This window comes from Hypanus sabinus, chromosome 7 (assembly GCF_030144855.1).
Source record: "Hypanus sabinus isolate sHypSab1 chromosome 7, sHypSab1.hap1, whole genome shotgun sequence".
NCBI lineage: Eukaryota > Metazoa > Chordata > Chondrichthyes > Myliobatiformes > Dasyatidae > Hypanus > Hypanus sabinus.
The window spans coordinates 32,831,187-32,850,885 of NC_082712.1; the positions used below are offsets into that span (position 1 = coordinate 32,831,187).

Below are 19,699 nucleotides of genomic sequence, written 5' to 3' on the forward strand. Positions count from 1 at the left end.
TGCAGCAGTAGAGGAGGCAATGGACTGACGTGGTGGAATGTGAAGTAGAACTGAAATAGGTTGGCAACAGAAGATCCAATACTTTCTGGAGGACACTGTGGTAAACTATGTGTATACCTGTCTGGACATGCCCCTCTGTTGACTGCTCCTGTGGCTCCTCCCACAGACCCCTGTATAAAGGCAATTGGAGGCACTGCTCCTCCCTCAGTCTCCGAGATGTTGTGGTCACTTTTGTTGCTAATAAAAGCCTGTCATTCGCCTCCCATCTCCAAGTTATTGATGGTGCATCAGACACATTACTACCTTTTCACCTAACAACTACTGCCTTGTACTTCTTTCTCTCTTCTCTCTCCCCCCCGCCCCACCTTTTTACCCTGACTTCTCATCTCTTTTTTTCCCAGTCCTGATGAAGGGTCTCTACTGGAAACATTGACGGTTTGTTTTTCTGTAGATGCTGCCTAGCCTGCTGAGTTCCTCCAGCATTTTGTGTGTATTACTTTGACTTCCAGCATCTACAGATTCTTCTCCTGTTCGTGATTCGACATCGCAAACATGATGATGCAAATTACATAAACTTAGCATAAATTATACTTGCAGAACTGTATAAACAAGAAGCAATGTACCAATTTTAATGCAAGTTCAGGAGCAGAATGTGGTGGAGATGGTAACTACCAGAAAAGCATTAATTCTATCTGTACCTTTGAAAACTTTTTCACTCAGTAATAGGCAAACTGACAATGGATAGTAAGGAATAACTTGGCTTCAATAAATTCCTTGATATTTAGAAGAATCTTTGTCAAATAATTAAATCAAAATGCATTATTAAATTAAATCAAAATGCACTAATTGCATGGAGGTTCAGTTGATCCTAGTTTACTTTGTCCATTAGAAAATTGTGACAAGGTTCCAAAATCCTTTAAAACTCGATGCTATAATACCAACTTTTTTTTGTATGTTCCTTAGAAATAACGCTATGAATTGTATGGCATTCAGTCAGCATTTTTATTAATTTGCTTCTCATGACTTGACAGGATTCTGAAAATACTACTTCGGATGAAGAGATGAAGGTGGCAGAATTAAGACCACCCTTGATTGAAATACCAATTACTCAACCAAAAGTAGTTGCACTGAATAAAGAGAAAAGAGGTTAGTAATGATTAATACACCAAATGCCCTGATAGATGAATAAACCTGTCAGAATTTGATTGTGGATAAGAAATGATAATGTATTTTGAAAAGACACGTAATTTACAGAAATTGTTGGCATTTCCTGTATATATTGCCACGCATCATGCACTATGCAGATGCCAGTAACTGATGAACTTTGGCATGTACCACTCACTTCCTTTCCTCATCCTTTATACCCTACAAATTCATCGCTGAATCAGATTGTTTCAGAAAGAAGGAAATCAGACTTCAAAAAGCAGGAAAAAAACTTGATTGAACTGTGAGATAGAGAATGCAACAGCTGCTGGAAATCAGAAGCTGGTTAAGCATTGCATTTTCAAACAGACTGTTGTTATTTTATTAACCTGGCTCAATCAGGGTTTGTAATCTAATAATCGGAAATGTATTGAGAGTTATTGAGCTGAGTAACGTATCAGTGTATAATTTAACCTGTGAAGCGTACCCAGTTTTGCCTTCTGCACTGATCTTCCTTCCACAGCTATCAACGACATTAGTGGTCACCAACCTTTTTAAGCCCAAGATCCCCTACCTTGGCCTTAGTGAAAGGCAAGATCAACCCTACTAAATCGGTTAGTCACATGCCTGCACACCAGGCAGAAAAGACCGGAAGTAAAACCCCGCAACCCGGAAATAGAAATAATGTATGTACACCAGGGGTCACCACCCTGTTTTGTACTGGGGATCGGTTTAATATTGACAATATTCTTGCGGACTGGCTGATTGGGGGCGGGGGGTTGTTAAACACGACCAGAATACAGCGATACTCGAAGCAGGTTCCTATTGTCCAGTCAATTCTGCAATTTAGTTTACATGGCTCTCAGCATTTAGCTTCTGTCCCGCTTGCTCATGTTTTTTCCACTCAAAAAACTCAACGGGTTTGTCTTTAAGTGCAGGGTGCTTGGACTCGGGGTACCGAAGCAGTTTTGAGGGCTTCATTGCCTCATTAGACAGCCTCCCGGCCCGAACTCCAGCCTCCCACCACAAGACACCTTGGTCAGGTGCGGCTGGTCGTGGGTGGGGTGAGAGGACAAGGTCAGGGCCAGAGGTCCCCATGCCTTGGCCGCGGCGGTCGCAGACCAGAGAGCGCGATCGCTCCCCCTTGTAGGATCTATCGGCTGTCGAAAGTTTGTCTCGAGGGATGACTTTCAGTAGATCGCAGCGAGGTAGCTGCTCTGCTACTTAGGAAACCCTGAGCCCGAATTAGGTCGTCTGCGCTCCAGGCCAGCAGCAACGGCACTTCCCGCCGGCCACGTGAGGCCACCGGTTACCCGAGGACAGCCAGTGATCCCTGGCGCGAGGATGTCACTGCCTTTAGGCGACTGATAACCTGGCGTGCATTCAAGTTCAACAGTGGGTGTGACAGGGAATGAGGAAAGGTGCAGCCGACTCATATCGTTTCATATCGATAAATCATATCGATTCCAGTGGTTGGGGACCACTGAAGTACACTGGGGGAGCTGCACGCATGCACACTGGGCAGAAAGCACGGAACTAAAACCCCGCAACCCGGAAACAATCTCTCAACGGTATTCTTCACTTTTTTCGGGATCTACTGAGAGAGTCTCAAAGATCGAACAGTCGATCGCAATCGACTGGTTGGCAACCACTAAACTATATATTACTTGTTGGCTGCTTTCCCTGATCCATCCCTTTTGAAAGGATCATATTTGGCTTATTGTTGACATAGTGAAAGAATTTCTCCCTCTAATAGCAGGACGTAGTTCCTTTACAGGATATATTGTTTAACTCTGCTTTACTCGGTACCCATGTTCTGTACTGAAGCAGTGAAATACAAGTGGCTGAAATGCTGTAACTTCCCTCGAGCATGTGGCTGCACAATAGTGAAGCAACGAAATAATTGCAGCTACTCTTGGTCTGAAATTAAAAAAGGAAGTACTGAAAAGACTCATCAGGTCAGGCAGCAGTGAAGGAGCAAGAAAACCAGAGTGAAAGTTTCAGGTTGAACATCCTGTGCAGAAATGAGAACATTTAGAGGAAAAGGTGAGTTTCAGAGAAGAGCGCAGGGTAGAGAACAAAGGGAATTGATTACATTGCTTGAGTATGGGTGAAGGAGTTTATTGCAGCTAATTTGTAGTTAGGTAGTGTATAGGTGAAGGGAAGAGAGAAAGACAACCGTATTTGAACAGAGATGCAGAACATAGCAACTGCTGTAAATCTGATGTAGAGATGGGAGATGAAAGCACATCTAGCTTATCAGGCAGTATCTGTGGAGAACTTGCCCAGGACCACAGAGCCAACTGGAGATCTAAAACAAAAGCTGAAAATGCTGCAAGATTCTTCAATATCTGCAGGGGCTTTTTTTTGCTTTTTAAACGTTTGGCATATTCTGATTTTTCAGATGATGACTGGGCACTGCCAACTTTCCCTTTTACTTCTGATTACCAGCAGCTGTTGAATTCTATATCTCACACTTGAATCTTTTTTTTGAAACGGATTAAATCTTCAGATTTGCATTCTGAAGTTTTGAAGAAATTGGCTGTGGAGTTAATGGAAGCACTCATCGTTATTGGCTGAACTGTGATAGCTTCTGGAATAGTTCCAACAGTGTTAACCCAACTGCTTAAGGCACATTGGAAAGAAAAAATGGGGAACTTCAAGCCAGTTAGTCTTGCATCAGTCAAGAAAATGCTGGTATCTTGATTAAAGAAGTAGTAACTGCATGCAGAAAATAATAGGACTGGGCTGAGCAATTAATGGAAGGGAAATCCTGTTAGACAATTCAGTTAAAACTCAGATTGGAGCTAGCAGATGCAAGCCACCTGATGTGATATACTTGGAAAGACGTTATGCCTGAGGGTGTGAAATGCTTTACAGACTGAAAGCCGTAGGAATAAATAAATAATTTTTAAGTTGAAAGGCTGTGAATAGTGGGGATGCTATTTGCAATCTTTGGTCCGGTCATGCAAGTCTTTGACAAAGTTGAAAGTAAATTTATTATTATGGTACATCTGTGTCTCCATATACAACCCTGAGACTCCTTGTCTTTTGGGAATATTTAGTAAATCCAGGAAAGACAATAGAATCAATGAAAGACCGCACCCTTCAGGGTGGGCAACCAAAAATCCAACAAACTGCAAGTACAATAAATAAATAAGCAATAAATATTGATAACATGAGGTGAAGAGTACATGAAAGTGAGGCCGTAAGTTGAAGCAACAGTTCAGTGATGGGGTTGGTGACGTTATTCTCTCTAGTTCAAGTGCCTGATGGTCGAGGAGTAAAGACTGTTCCAAAACCTGGTGGTGTGAGTCGAGACATGTATGGCTGCATCCTAATGGCCTGAGCATGCCCTGGTAGTTGTGGTTACGTGATGATGGATGCTGCTTTCTTCGGGCAGCGCTCCACGTAGGTGTGCTCAATGGCGGACAGGGCTTTACACATGACGGACTGGGCTCGATCCGCTACTTTTTCTGCAGGGTTTTCCCTCCAAGGGCATTTGTGTTTTCTTATCAGGCTGTGATGCAACCAGTGAATATGCTCTCCACTGCACATCTATAGAAGATTGTCAAAGTTTTAGATGACATGTCGAATCGTAGCAAACATCTAAAGAAATTGAGGTGCTACCGTGCTTCCTTTGTAAATGGCACGTGAGCTGGGACCAGGACAGCTCCTCTGAAATAATAAGACTGAGGAATTTAAAATTGCCAACCCTCTCTACATCTGATCCCCTGATGAGGACTGACTCAAGGACCTCTGGTTTCCACCTCCTGAAGTCAATAATCAGCTCTGTGGTCTTACTGAGCTGGTAAGACCACGGAGCACTCGCAGCACTCAGCCAGATTTTCCATCTCCCTCCTGTACGTGGCTTTATCATCACCTTCGATTCACCAATAACAGTGGCAGCGGAGCTGTGCTTAGCCTTTCAAACATGAATGAAGTGAGTAGAGCAGGGGGTTGAACACAGCCTTGTGGTGCATCTGTGCTGATGGAAATTGTAGAGAAGATGTTACATTGAAACATAGAAAACCTACAGCACAATACAGGCCCCTTGGCCCACAAAGTTGTGCCAAACATGTCCCTACCTTAGAAATTACTAGACTTACCCATAGCCCTCTATTTTTCTAAGCACCATGTACCTATCCAAAAGTAGACCCTATCGTACCCACCTCCACCACCATTGCCGGCAGCCCATTCCATGCGTTCACCACTCTCTGAGTAAAAAACTTACCCCTGACATCTCCTCTGTACCTACTCCCCAGCATCTTAAACCTGTGCCCTCTTGTGGCAACCATTTCAACCCTGGGAAAAAGCCTCTGACTTTCCACACAATCAATGCCTCTCTTCATCTTGTACACCTCCATCAGGTCACCTCTCATTCTCTGTCGCTCCAAGGAGAAAAGGTCAAGTTCACTCAACCTATTCTCATAATGCTACCCGATCCAGGCAACATCCTTGTAAATCTCCTCTGCACCCTTTCTATGGCTTCCACATCCTTCCTGTAGTGAGGCGACCAGAACTGAGCACAGTACTCCAAGTGGGGTCTGACCAGGGTCCTATATAGCTGCAACATTACCTCATGGCTCCTAAATTCAATTCCACGATTGATGAAGGCCAATACACTGTGTGCCTTCTTAACAACAGAGTCAACCTGTGCAGCTGCTTTGAGCATCCTATGGACTCAGACCCAAAGATCCCTCTGATCCTCCACACTATCAGGAGTCTTACCATTAATACTATATTCTGCCATCATATTTGACCTACCAAAATGAACCACTTCACACTTACCTGGGTTGAACTCCATCTGCCACTTCTCAGCCCAGTTTTACATCCTATCAATGTCCCGCTATAACCTCTGACAGCCCTCCACACTATACACAACACCTCCAACGTTTGTGCTATCAGCAAACTTACTAACCCATCTCTCCACTTCCTCATCCAGGTTATTTATAAAAATCACTAAGTGTGGGTCCCAGAACAAATCCCTGAGGCACACTACTGATCGCTGACCTCCATGCAGAATATAATTTGCCTACAACCACTCTTTGCCTTCTATGGGCAAGCTAGTTCTGGATCCACAAAGTAATGCCCCCTTGGATCCCATGCCTCCTTACTTTCTCAATAAGCCTTGCATGGGGTACCTTATCAAATGCCTTGCTGAAATCCATATACACTACATCTACTGCTCTTCCTTCATCAATGTGTTTAGTCACATCCTCAAAAAATTCAATCAGGCTCGTAAGGCATGACCTGCCCTTGACAAAGCCATGCTGACTATTCCTGATCATATTATACCTCTCCAAATGTTCATAAATCCTGCCTCTCAGGATCTTCTCCATCAACTTACCAACCACTGAGATAAGACTCACTGGTCTATAATTTCCTGGTCTATCTCTACTCCCTTTCTTGAATAAAGGAACAACATCCGCAACCCTCCAATCCTCCCAAGCCTATCTTGTCCCTATTGATGATGCAAAGATCATCACCAGAGGCTCAGCAGACTCCTCCCTTGCCTTGCACAGTAGCCTAGGGCACATCTCATCTGGTCCCGGAGACTTATCCAACTTGATGCTTTCCAAAAGCTCCAGTACATCCTCTTTCTTAATATCTACATGCTCAAGCTTTTCAGTCTGCTGCAAGTCATCACTGCAATCACCAAGATCCTTTTCCATAGTGAATACTGAAGTAAAGTATTCATTAAGTACCTCTGCTATTTCCTCTGGTTCCATACACACTTTCCCACTGTCATCATTGATAGGTCCTATTCTTTCACGTCTTATCCTCTTGTGCTTCACATACTTGTCGAATGCCTTGGGGTTTTCCTCAATCCTGCCCACCAAGGCCTTCTCATGGCCCCTTCTGGCTCTCCTAATTTCCTTTTTAAGCTCCTTGTTAACCTTAAAATCTTCTAGAGTTCTTACATTACCTAGCTCTCTGAACCTTTTGTAAGCTTTTCTTCTTGACTAGATTTATTACAGCCTTTGTACACCACAGTTCCTGTACTCTACCATAACTTCCCTGTCTCATTGGAACATATCTATGCAGAACAAATATCCCCTGAACATTTGCCACATTTCTTCTGTACTTTTCCCTGAGAACATCCGTTTCCAATTTAAGCTTCCATTTTCCTGCCTGATAGCCTCATCATTCCCCTTACTCCAACTAAACACTTTTCTAACTTATCTGTTCCTATCTCTCTCCAATGCTATTGTAAAGGAGATAGAGTTATGATCATTATCTCCAAAATGCTCTCCCACTGAGAGATCTAACACCTGACCAGGTTCATATCCCAATACCAAATCATGTACAGCCTTTCCTCTTGTAGGCTCATCTACATATTGTGTCAAGAAACCTTCCTGAACACATCTAACAAACTCCACCCTATCTAAACCCCTCACTCTAGGGAGATGCCAATCGATATTTGGGAAATTAAAATCTCCCATCACGACAACTCTTGTTATTACACTGTTACAGAATCTGTCTCCCTATCTATTCCTCGATATCCCTTTAGGTGGCCCATAAAAACACCCAGTAAAGTTATTGACCTCTTCCTGTTCCTAACCACCACCCACAGAGACTCCGTAGACAATTCCTCAATGGCGTCCACCTTTTCTGCAGCCATGACACTATCTCTGATCAACAGTGCCAGGCCACCACCTCTTTTGCCTCCCTCCCTGTCCTTTCTGAAACATCTAAAACCCAGCGCTTGAAGTAACCATTCCTGTCCCTGAGCCGTCCAGGTCTCTGTAATGGCCACCACATTATAGCTCCAAGTACTGATCCACGCTCTAAGCTCATCTGCTTTGTTCACAACACACCTTGCATTAAAATAGACACATCTCAAACCTTCGGTCTGAGCACAGACCAACTGGGGTCTACAAGTGAGGAAATTGAGAATTCAGTTGCACAAGGAGGTATTGTGGTTTAAGTCTTGAAGCTTACTGATTAGTTTTGGGGAGATGATAATATTGAGTGTAGAGCTGCTGTCGATGAAGAGCATCGTCACTGCCCAGCTGTTCCAGGGTCAGGGGAGGAGCTAGAGAAATGGCATCGGCCAGTTGGAGTGAATGTGAGTGGCTTCTCAGGCATGGGTTGATGAGTTACATCACCAGCCTCTCAAAGTACTTCATCACTGGACATAATTGAGCCAGGCACACCGATGATATAAGCTTGGGTGCCTTTGTGGGTTTTGAGGTGGCAACAGAGTGGCTCTTGGGATGTAGATAGACGAAGGGAATCAGTTGATGATGCAGCAAATTGAAGGTAATCTGCATTAATCAGAGGTCTGTCACTTTCTGGAAGGAAAAACTAGAAAAGCACATTTTAAATTGTGAATCACTGTCGTAGTTGACAAATATGTTTCAATCAGGATGCACTTGGTATGTTATGTGCAATTTTTGTCACTCCATTACAGCAAGGGTGTTTAAGTTTATTGCCATCTGACTGTACATATATCCAACCAAATGAAACAACGTTCTTCTGGACCAGGTTGCACCCACAAAACATGTATCACACATAGAACATAGAACAAAATGTTAGCATAAATAAGTTAACAAAATATAATTCAAAATGCAGATAGTGCGTGGTACAGTACAGTGAACAGCACACTGTCCGAGTGACGAGACTTTGATGGTGGCAAAGTATTTTAATCTCACAGCTTGAGGGAAGAAACTGTTACCCAGTCTGGCCGTACTTGTCCTGATGCTCGCTTACCTCCTCCGGAATGACAGGGGGCCGAACAGATTGTGGGAGGGGTGGCAGGGACCCTTTTGTCTACAGCACTCTCAGTAAATGTCACAAATGGGGGGTGGGGGAGGGAGACACTGATGATCCTCTCGGCAGCTTTTACTATCCTTTGGGTCTTGTGGTCTGCTGCCTTGCAGTTTCCATAACACACAATGATGCAGCCAGACAGGACACACTCAGTGGTGCTCCTGTAGAAGTTGTTAGAATGTGGGAAGGGAGTCTTGCAGTCTCCTCAAACTGTAGACGCTGCTGTGCCTTCTTGAACAGTGAGGAGGTGTTGTAGGTCCAGGTTAGATCATGTTCTGTATACACACCGAGGAGCTGGGCCCTCTTCATGGCAGAGCCATTGATGTACAATGAAGAGTGGTCAACCTGAAGTCCACAATCACCTTCTTTTGCTTTGTCCATGTTGAGACTTGGGTTGTACTCATACTTATGGGACAAGCCTCTCACCTCCTCTGCCGACTCATCATTGCTGCTGACGAGGCCAGCCACTGTCATATCGTCAGTGAACTTGACAATGTGGTTTGAACTGAATCTGGCAGTGCAGTTGTGAGTCAACGTCAACAGCAGTGGACTGAGCACACGGTCCTGGGGGCACCAGTGGTCAGCGTGACAGAGCTTGAGGCATTGCTGCCTACTCAGACGGACTGAGGTCTTAACATCTGGAAGTCTATGATCCAGTTACAGAGGGGTTTTCAGACCCTAGAAGGACAGTTTACCCACCTGCCTCGGGGATGGTTGTGTTTAAACACAAGGCTGAAGTTGATTAACAACATCCTGGTGTACAAGACGTCATTTTCTAGGTGGGATAAGATGGAATGAGGAGCTGAGGCTATGACATCATCAGTTGATTGGTTTGATTGGTAGGCGAACTGGAAAGGGTCCAGTGTAACTAGAAAGTGGGATTTCACACAAACCATTGCCAGTTTCTCAAAGCAGTTCATGATTTTTTTTTTAAAGTCACTGCTTCTGTGTGGTATTCATTCATCAGCACCAGAACAATGGCTGCCTTGAAGCCTATAGGGAGAGTGGACAGTTTCAAAGAGATATTAAGGATATCCATTAAGGTCTCTGTTAGCTGTGCCACACAATCCCACAGCACCTGACCAGGTACATTTCCCAGCCCTGCAGCTTTGTGTGGGTTTACCCTGGCTCGGATCCTCCTCACCTCAACAAGGGCCAAAGGAGGGTGCCTGTTCCTCAAGAGGGACAGGGGTGAGGGGGGAGGTGGTGTGCTCCATGTCGCACTATTTGTTGCATCAAATTGTGTCAGGCATTCAGGGCATTCAGTGTGTCAGGAAGGGAGGTGTCGCTGTCACCTAGAGGCTTTGGGAAGAGTGTAGAAGAGGATTACCAAACGGGTATCAGGAGAGTTTGGACAAACTTGGGTTGTTTATTCTTGGATTTCAGATGTGGGGTGAAGACCTGATGGAAATTTATAGGATTATGAGAGACATGGGTAGTGGTTGTGTGAGGATCTTTTTCTCAGGGTAGAGAAACCAAATACTAGAGGTCATGCATTGAAGCCTCACAACTTGATCGTTTTATTTTAAGGTTTCTCTAAACGTTTTGGTCCTCTCATCTAATGAGCTTTGTGTCAATATTTTGTTTGATAATTTTCCTTTTGACAGCTATAGGGTGTAAATTTTTCAAGTTAAAAGGAACCTTCTGAATTTTCCACTGACTTTGTCTGCTTTTGGAATGTGGGACAGCTAGGCCTGGGAATACAGAATGGCTTGAAACTTCCTTTCATTACATTGAGGAAAAAAGGACTGATTCAAGCTGTAAAGCTCTATTTCCATTAAACTTACTCGGGAGCCAAGTGCTAATTAATAAGGACCTAATAATAGGGTACAACGATTTCTTCAATTTTCAATTTAAATATGGGCAGGTTTTCTAGATGTTGTTCGCTAGATATTTGCAAATATTAGTTTTGAAGCTATATTTAGTGTTTTTGTAGTGGTGATAGCTGCTGATACAAATGTAGGTTTGCGTAGGTGTGAGTAAAAGAGATTTTTCTTACATGTATTTATGTTTTCTTTACTCAAACAGATGATGCTGACTCTTTACTTGAGGATATAATCCCAAATAGTAATCAAAACAACAGTAATTGTTCAACACCGTCTAGGATATCAGATACCGTTTCCTTCAACACAGGAAGCAGCCAGGAGACTTTGCAGTCTACACCAGACAGAGATCTGAAAACTACCGTCCCAGTCCTAAAGCGGTAAGTTGGCATCCAACGGACTTGGAAAGTAAATGTCTCACGCTGAGATTGCTAAAGAATAATCAAAGTTTACAGGAATTACAGACACCTGCCAGATAACTCTACTTTCAGTTGGTATAAATTTTACAAATAACAAATGTATCAAGCCTAATTTTGTGAAATATGCAAGCAACTGAAAAATTAATAAATTGAAGTTAGTAAAACTTGAATCAATACTCCGATCAAAAAGTAAGTGAGGGCAATTTTGTCTGCTGCGGTATTCAAGTCAGTTAAGTTCGAAGTATGTTTATGTTACTATATACAACCCTATGATTCGTTTTCTGCGAGCATACACACAAATCGAAGAAACACAATGAAAGTCCACGCCCAACAGGAAGAGCAAGCAATCAATGTGCAAAAGATGACAAAATACAAAGAAGAAGAATAACAAACAAGCAATAAATATTAAGAACATGAGAAGAAGAGTCCTCGAATGGAGTCCAATAGGTTGTAGGAACTGTTCAGCAATGGATTGAGTGAAGTTATCCTCTTTGGTTCAAGAGCCTGATGGTTGAGGGGTATTAACAGTTCCTGAACCTGACGGCATGGGTTCCAAGGACCCCATACCACCTTCCTGATGGTAATAACAAGAAGATACCATAGACTGGAGTAGTGGGGGTCCTTGATGATGAGTGCTGCTTTCCTGCCACATTGCTCATGTGATTGTGCTTTACCCATGATGAACTGGGCCATATCTACTACTTTTTGTAGGATTTACTGTTCAAGGGCATTGGTGTTTCCGTACCAGCCCATGATGCGATCAGTTGATATACTCTCCACCACATATCTATAGAACTCATGTCAAATTTCTATAGTTAAATTGGTTTCCTGCATGAATGTAACAACTGAAGGTCTAAGGGAACACTGTACACATTTGTAATCTTTTCCCCCCCTCTGTTTTTGAGGGATATAAATAATTTAACTAAATTCTGGTATGTCAAATTATTCCTTGCTTCATGTTAAAAAGAGGTCCTTGACTCTTTCTACTTAAACAAAGTTTGACCCTGAAACATAGATTTGGAAATATAATTGAATATGCAACTTATGTAGGCTAGAAGGTATGAGAATTACATGGCGTATGAATACCTTTAGAATGAGGTTAGTTTTGTGATGAACTTCGGGCTGTAATCCATTGTGTGTTAATACTGTACCATTATACAGTTTGCATACACTTCAGTAAGGCCTCAACTGGGCTGGTCCAAAGGTTAGGTCCCATGGGATCCAGGTTAAGTTAGCAAATTGGCTTGGCAGTGTGAGACATAGTGATGGTGGAGGATGGTGTTTGTGATTGGATGTCAGCAACTGGTGATGCTGGAAGGTCAGTGCTGAGACTCGGGCTGCTAGTAATACACATAATTTGGATGTGGATGGAGGTGGCATGATCAGACAGTTTGCAGATGATACTAAGATTGGTAGAGTGTGGAGTTGGTCTTGGGCTACAGCATGATATCATTGGTGGTGAAATTGGTTGAGCAATGGCAGATGAAGGTTACCCTTAAATATGGCAGTGATGTGTTTTAGGAGTACTAATAAGGTTAGGATGTAACAGACCATAGACACAGCAGAATTAGGCCATTCAGTCCATCAACTCTGCTCCACCATTCCATCATGGCTGATTTATTACCCCTTTTGACCCCATTCTCCTACTCCCTGTAAACTTTGGCACCCTGACCAATCAAGAACCTATTAACTTTTGCTTTAAATATACCCAACAACTTGCCTCCACAGTTTGTGGCCATGAATTCCATAGATTCAGTACCTTCTGGGTAAAGAATTTCTTCCTCATCTCCTTTCTAATTGGACATCCTTCTGAGTCTGTGTCCTCTGGTCCTAAACTCCCTGCTAGAAGAAACCTCTTCTCATCCACACTGGGCCTTCCAATATTCAATGGTTTTCATCGAGGTTCCTCCTCATTCTTATAAACTCCAGTGCGTACAGACCCAGAGACGTCAAATGCTCCTCATTAATCCTTTCATTTCCTAGAAACAGTCTTGTGAACCTCCTCTTGACCGTCTCCAATGCCAAGACATCTTTTAGATAAAGAGCCCCAAAAAACTGCTAATACTCCAAGTGAGGCCTCATCAGTGCTTTATAAAGTTTCAACATTATATTCTATTACTCTTGAAATGAAAGCTAATGTTGCATTTGCCTTCCTTACCAACAACTCAACCTACAAGTTAACCTCTAGGAAATCTTGCATGAGGAATCTCAAACTTCTGCGCACTACTGAGTTTTGTATTTTCTATCCATTTATAAAATAATCTACCCTTTTAGTTCTTCTACCAAAGTGTATGACCATGTTCCATCTGCCACTACTTTGCCCATTTGCCAAATCTGTCTGAATCCTTCTGTAGCCTCTCTACTTCCTCAGTACTACCTGCCCATCTACCTATTTTCATTTCTTCCGCAAACTTGGCCACAAAACCATCATTTGTCTTCCAAATCATTGACATATAATGTGAAAAGAACCATTCCTGACAAAAGACCCCTGCAGAACTCTGCTCATCACTGGCAGCCAACCAGAGAAAGGCACCTCCCCTGCAGCCAAAGAGGATTCAGAGATCATAGCTACTACTCCAGCGATCTCTTCTCTCGCTTCCCACAGCAAACTGGGGTATATCACATCCGGCCCTGGGGGTTTATCAATCTTGATGTTTTTAAGAAGATCCAGCACTATTTCTTCCTTAATCTCCACATTGTCCAGCACACAGGCCTGTTCTATTTCGACCTCACCCTGATCAAGGTTCTTTTCAGTTGTGAATACTGAAGCAAAGTATTCATTTAGGACCTCCCCAACCTCCTCTGCCTCCAGGCACATGTTGCCTTCTTTATCCTTTAGCATCCCCACCTTCATTCCAGAATGATAATTGTATGATAACAATTAACTGATAATAATTATAATTATCTATTGATTCTTGAAAGATCAGTAATAATGCCTCCACAGTCTTTTCAGCCACCTCCTTCAGAACCCTGGCGGTAGACTATCTGATCCAGGTGACTTATCGGACATAATGACAAGGGTCTTGGGTGTATCGAGGAACAGAGGGATTTTAGTATACAAGTCCATAGATTCTTGTGGGTGGCACTGCAGGTAGATAATATGCTTAAGAGGGCAAGGGGATTCTGGCTTTCATTTGTTCAGGTTCTGAATACAAGACCAGGGAGGTTTGTGCTCTAACTTGATAAAAAATTGAGCAAGCATGCATTTCTGGTAATCAAACCGTGGGTGGTGGGGAGGGGGTGAGAAGTGATGGCACTGGAGAAGGTGCAGAGGAGATTTACCAGGATGTTGCCTGACAGTGTTTTAGACATGAGGAGAGACTGGAGAGGCTAGGTCTGTTTTCCCTCAAGTAGAGGAATTTGGGGAAGGGGGGGTATGCTAAATATGTATGAAGTTATGAGGGGTAGATATCAAGTAGCCAGGAGAAATCTTTTTTCCCCTATCACCTATCAGAAGTATATTAAACGAGAGAATATAAAGGCTAAGACTTTTAGAGGGGATCTGAGAAATGTCTTTTTCACCCGGAGATGCTGAGTGTCTGGATTGCATGGTTGGAAAGTTTGATGGAAGCAGAATTTTGATGACATTTTATTGGTGTCCAGGCAAGCACTAGAATCACCTTGCCATTTTGGGCAACAGGCCCCGTACTAAAATTGGAGTTAATTGTAGATGGGTATCCACAGGTCGGTGTGGATTTGGTGTGCCGAATGGCTGTGTGACTATTCAGAAAAGGTGAATGATTTGCCAAATACAATTTCAAGAAGAATAATTTTTTTAGAGGTGAAATGAGTACATAAAGTGGGAAACCACAGAAAATCGTCAACAGGATAAGCAGAAATCGTGGATTTATTGGCAGCCATCCAGTTATTTGTTCTGCTTGTGGAAGTTATGTTGAAGCAAAATGAATTGCCATTTTTCACCCTGAATACATAATTGTAAATATATCATAGATGTTGGTTTATATTCCAGAAATCAGAATTTGGTACCAAACTTTCATTCTTAAAGTAAAATTCATGGTTTCATTGTTCAAACTAGACATCCTTAATTACAAGATCGTGGGTAGTTCATCTCCTGTTGCTGATTGCTATTGTGAAAGACAGCGGCAGATGTATAATGCAATACTGGCACAGCTGAAATTGGCAATTTTCCATTTTTTTTTTATTACTTTTGTGTTTAATTTTGTCTGCAGAAACAATCGATGTGATGCCCCTGAAATATCACTGCTACAGAATGGAGCAAAGACAAGCACACCACTTGAAAGCAGCATGAGAAGCCTCGAGAGGATTGATACTCCTGTAGAGAACAAAGAAGCCATTAAGTCATCTGAATTTGAGTTAAATGCCGAGGAGAAACTAGCTCTTCTGGAGAAGGGTATTGATCTAAATAACAGCGCACAGCAATACCAGAAATTGCTCAAGATTGGCATGAATGAGAATGAGCTTGCTGCCGAGGGTCTGATACTGGGTTCAGGTGGGGTGACTAAAACTAACAGTAGTGTTGATGGAATGTTTATTGCAGAGCCATCGGAAAATACTTCGGAAAGTAGTGCAAAAGTAACAGAACATTTAAAGAATGGAAATGAGATCCCTATACCCTTCCCTCAATATCAAATAAATGGCTGCACGGAAGAAGCTAAAAGCCCTCAACCCCACATAGAACATGGAAAACAATATTCACCTGGCCTATATTCAGGTGGTGATGCTGCATTGTCTCGGAGCACGGAAGAGTTGTCCCCTCAGAGAGAATGTCCGCGAGGGCCCGTTGTCAAATCGCACAGTATAACAAACATTGAGACAGGTGGTTTGAAGATTTATGATATTATCAATGACAATGGACCGCATGAGCAATGCTTAATGGCAAAGGGGCCGCCTGGAGCTGGTCAGGGGCAAAACATAACTCGCAGTAAGTCGGCCAGTCTTCTAAGTGAACAGTCCCTACAGCCATTCACGGGAAATTCTGCGTCGTCGTCAGATATTATGTCGAGCAAAAAAGCGGTGTACACCTTTGATCAAAATTTCAACCCTCAAGGCATCAGTTTGAAGAGAGGTCCTATGGCTATTTCACAGATGCCTCCTGTACCTCAATACAATGTCCAGTACAGCAGTAGTGCATTACCCAAAGAGAACATGTGGCCACAGAGGCCAGCCTTTCATACAGAGCAAGGTAGTGCAGTTTCCCAGCACCACCTGAGGTCAGAGACACTTGACAATGCCAATTATGTAAAGCATTCGGCAAATATGAACTTCTCCAATCGCAACAATTCCCAGTCCAGCATTCCCAATTACAACATGCAGCAGAGGATGGGACCTCGGCAGATGGAGATGTGGGGCTGCCCGCCAAATGAGAGGCTGATTCAGACTAATCAGAGGACCACCTTGCAAAGGCAGAGCAGCGTCTCATCCAATTCTTCCGTCACGCTTCCGGAAACCCTTCACTGCAGGCGGTTTCCAGTCCCGGAGGCGGATTATATGACTTACAGGGATTTGCACACGCTTGGACGAGGGCCCCCGATGGCTCAGGGTTCACAGAGACCTTTGTCTGCAAGGACTTACAGTGTTGATGGGCCATCTGCAGCCAGGCCCCAGAGTGCTCGGCCACCAGTACCCGAAGCCCCAGAGAGAACAATGTCCATCAGCGATTTCAATTACTCACGGACTAGTCCCACCAAAAGACCGAATATGAGAGTGAAATCTGAGCATTCTCTTTTGGATGTACAGGGGATCAATAAGGTTCCACCTGATTGGAGGGAGCAGGTGTTGCGTCACATTGAAGCCAAAAAACTAGAGAAGGTATGTATCTTTTATATAAAATAAATTACTTTGCTCAAGATGTACCAGCTTGAAAAAGGAGAACTGGTGAGTATGTTATAAATATCATTGCACCATGCATGTTATGTTTCTGGAACAGTTCAGAAACTTAGCTGTGTTTTCATCCTCATTAGACACTTGTAATAATCATCCAAAGCTTCATTTACTTCTCTATCTTTTTTTTTGTAATCATATTAGTATTAAACTTTTGCTAACTGGTTAGTCAAAATGAATTAATGTAGGTTTGATATCCTCACTAGCTTATCCACTAAGCTGAAAAATTCAGTCAAGTTTTTTAAAAACAAAGTTCTTGAAATTGCAATATTCCTTAAATGGGCAAGTGAGCATTTTTCTTATTTTCAGATATTCATAATCTGATAATACAGCACGTAATGTGTGTATTTATGACCCCAAAATGACTTGCGTGATTTATCATCTCAATATTTTGTAGTCTGCACCTATGGCATTTTCACTGGGGAACCATCATTCACATTTGAATTGTGGTGAGCAATATGCAAACTTAACAAGATTTTAAGATAATTACATCAGTGGGTTCATAAATTTGGACATTATTTGCCTTGTTTCAAAAATGGTTAGAATATTAATTGAAAATAAATTTTACTGAAATAAAAATGCAAAATGTAAATCTCAAATATAAAAAATATGATCAATTTTGATTTTTTAGTAGAAGGAATATTTTCACATTGAATGTTCTTTGAGCCTACTTTGAGCATTTGGTGATCTTGACAGCTTTAGCAATACTGATTCCAAATTAATTTCGGAAGATGCATGTTAGCTCTCAATTTTGTCACGGTGGACAGCAAATAAGTCTTTGTGATTATGGATAGTTTAGGCATAATTTTCTGTTTGCCTGAGGGCAGAGAAAGAAATGTGTTAATGTTCAAAATGGTTTTCATCGCTGGGGTGCTTGAAGGAAAAACTGCTCGAAATGTACAGATGTGGAAATGAGCATTTTTGAAATTATAAAGATGGAAGCATAGCCACATTTCCAAATTATCCATAATAATTGTTCATTACATATTACATCTGCAGCTGTACATAAGTGACGGTGTCAGCCACTCTTGCTAATAAAACAATACATTTCCATTTAAAGTGTTTTAAAATGGAAAAAAAATTCAAGAGTCTCGCAATTTATCCATGAACTACAAAAACAAAGTTTATTTTTGAGTTTTCATTGTTTGAAACCTATTCTGTAGGCTTGAATAAAATAACACCTTCAATTGCTTACTGTCTCCAAGAATGACTTGTCTTAGTTCTGTAATTGCAGATAACAAAGCACTAATGTCTTGGATTATGAAAGCTTTGTTTCTGGCGGTGTAATGTATCAGGGAAGAGATATAATTTGCCTTTTCTAAAGCAAAAATGGATGCAGTAAACACCATTCTATCCCTTGCAGCCTCAGTAAAATGGAGTATGTTTGTTTTCAATTTGTTGTTGACTCTCGAGGTTATGTTCTCTAATTATCTCTGAATTTAGTATATTGTCCTATTGCACATAATTCGTAATCTGACAGGTGAAAAATGGTGCTTTCAGTACTGACTGAGACTGAATGTTCCACGAACATCTGATAAAGCTGATCTCCATTGGAAGAAGCTTCATGCATCATTTGCATTTTGGTGCTTCTTAGAATGTGGAATTATTTATGCATCCAATCTTTATCAGCCCGTAACTACATTAGGGAGAGTAATGGCGTTCTCAACCTTCTGGCTTGACAATGTGACAGAAATGCATTTTTTTAAAAAACAAATGGACATAAACCTGTCAAATGTTCAACATTTATTTAAAAATAGCAAGCCATTGTTCAGGCAGTAGTGATATGTGTGCCACTTAACAGGCTAAGGAAAGGTATACTGCAATTTCATTATCTTATCATTAATCACATCCTTTTGCTTAGTATGCTTCATTATACTGCATGAGAAACTCACCCTGTTGTTACAGCATGTGCACATATCTGGGACTTTTTGCTTCCAATTGCTGAATTTTTGTACTCAAGTGGTTGGGAGATAAACGCAGGTAAAATGTTGCTTTGCTTTCTTAAATGCTGAAGTTTTAACTGAAAGAAACCTGTTGATACAACCTTTATAAAATTATCTAGTATTCATGTAGATAATTTTGAAGACTGGAGGGAAAAATGCTAATTTGAACTAAATGCATTTAAGTGGCATTTTCAAAATGACCTTATCAGAGCTTTAAAACTCCAGTTGTCTGCTATGAAGCAATTTTCTCAGCAAATATGAACAAAATTGAATGACACCTAATTTACATCAGATTACATATAACGTCTCTCCAACACTTTCATCATTTGGAAAAGGAACTATCAGCTGAAATTGTTCTGTGTTTTTTCCTATTCTTGATTGCCAATCCATATTTGTTCTGATATTGAGTATCACCTGAAACGGTGGTCCATCCGATTACTCACAAACTTCACAGCAGTTCTGTTGTGAAAGTCGCCATGACTCTTGGCAGTCTGGGAACTATTTTCTTTGGCTAACTCCTCGTTTAAAATTGTGCCAATCAGAACAATTTCAGAATTCCTAATGTGTGTATAAAGTTAGGTGACCTTCACTTTGCATATTTGCTGGGCATTTTTTTAAGAAGGCTTTGCTGAAGTCATGAGGGCATATCCGGGCTAGTCAATGGCTGGGTCAGAGTATTTGTTTTGATTTGCATGCTGTTCTGTTTGCTTGATGCCTTGAGTCCTTGGAGAAA

General features: G+C 41.9%; 1 protein-coding gene across 7 annotated transcripts in view; it reads left to right on the forward strand.

Annotated features, from left to right (window-relative positions):
• erbin (erbb2 interacting protein) overlaps window positions 1–19,699 on the forward strand; it is a 221,013-nt gene that overhangs the window by 187,680 nt on the left and 13,634 nt on the right. For all 7 annotated transcript variants that reach the window (XM_059974399.1, XM_059974400.1, XM_059974398.1 and 4 more), the window contains 3 exons: window positions 1,032–1,146; window positions 10,948–11,122; window positions 15,352–16,951. In XM_059974399.1, the coding sequence (XP_059830382.1) occupies window positions 1,032–1,146; window positions 10,948–11,122; window positions 15,352–16,951 (1,890 nt within the window). The remainder of the gene's footprint in view (window positions 1–1,031; window positions 1,147–10,947; window positions 11,123–15,351; window positions 16,952–19,699) is intronic.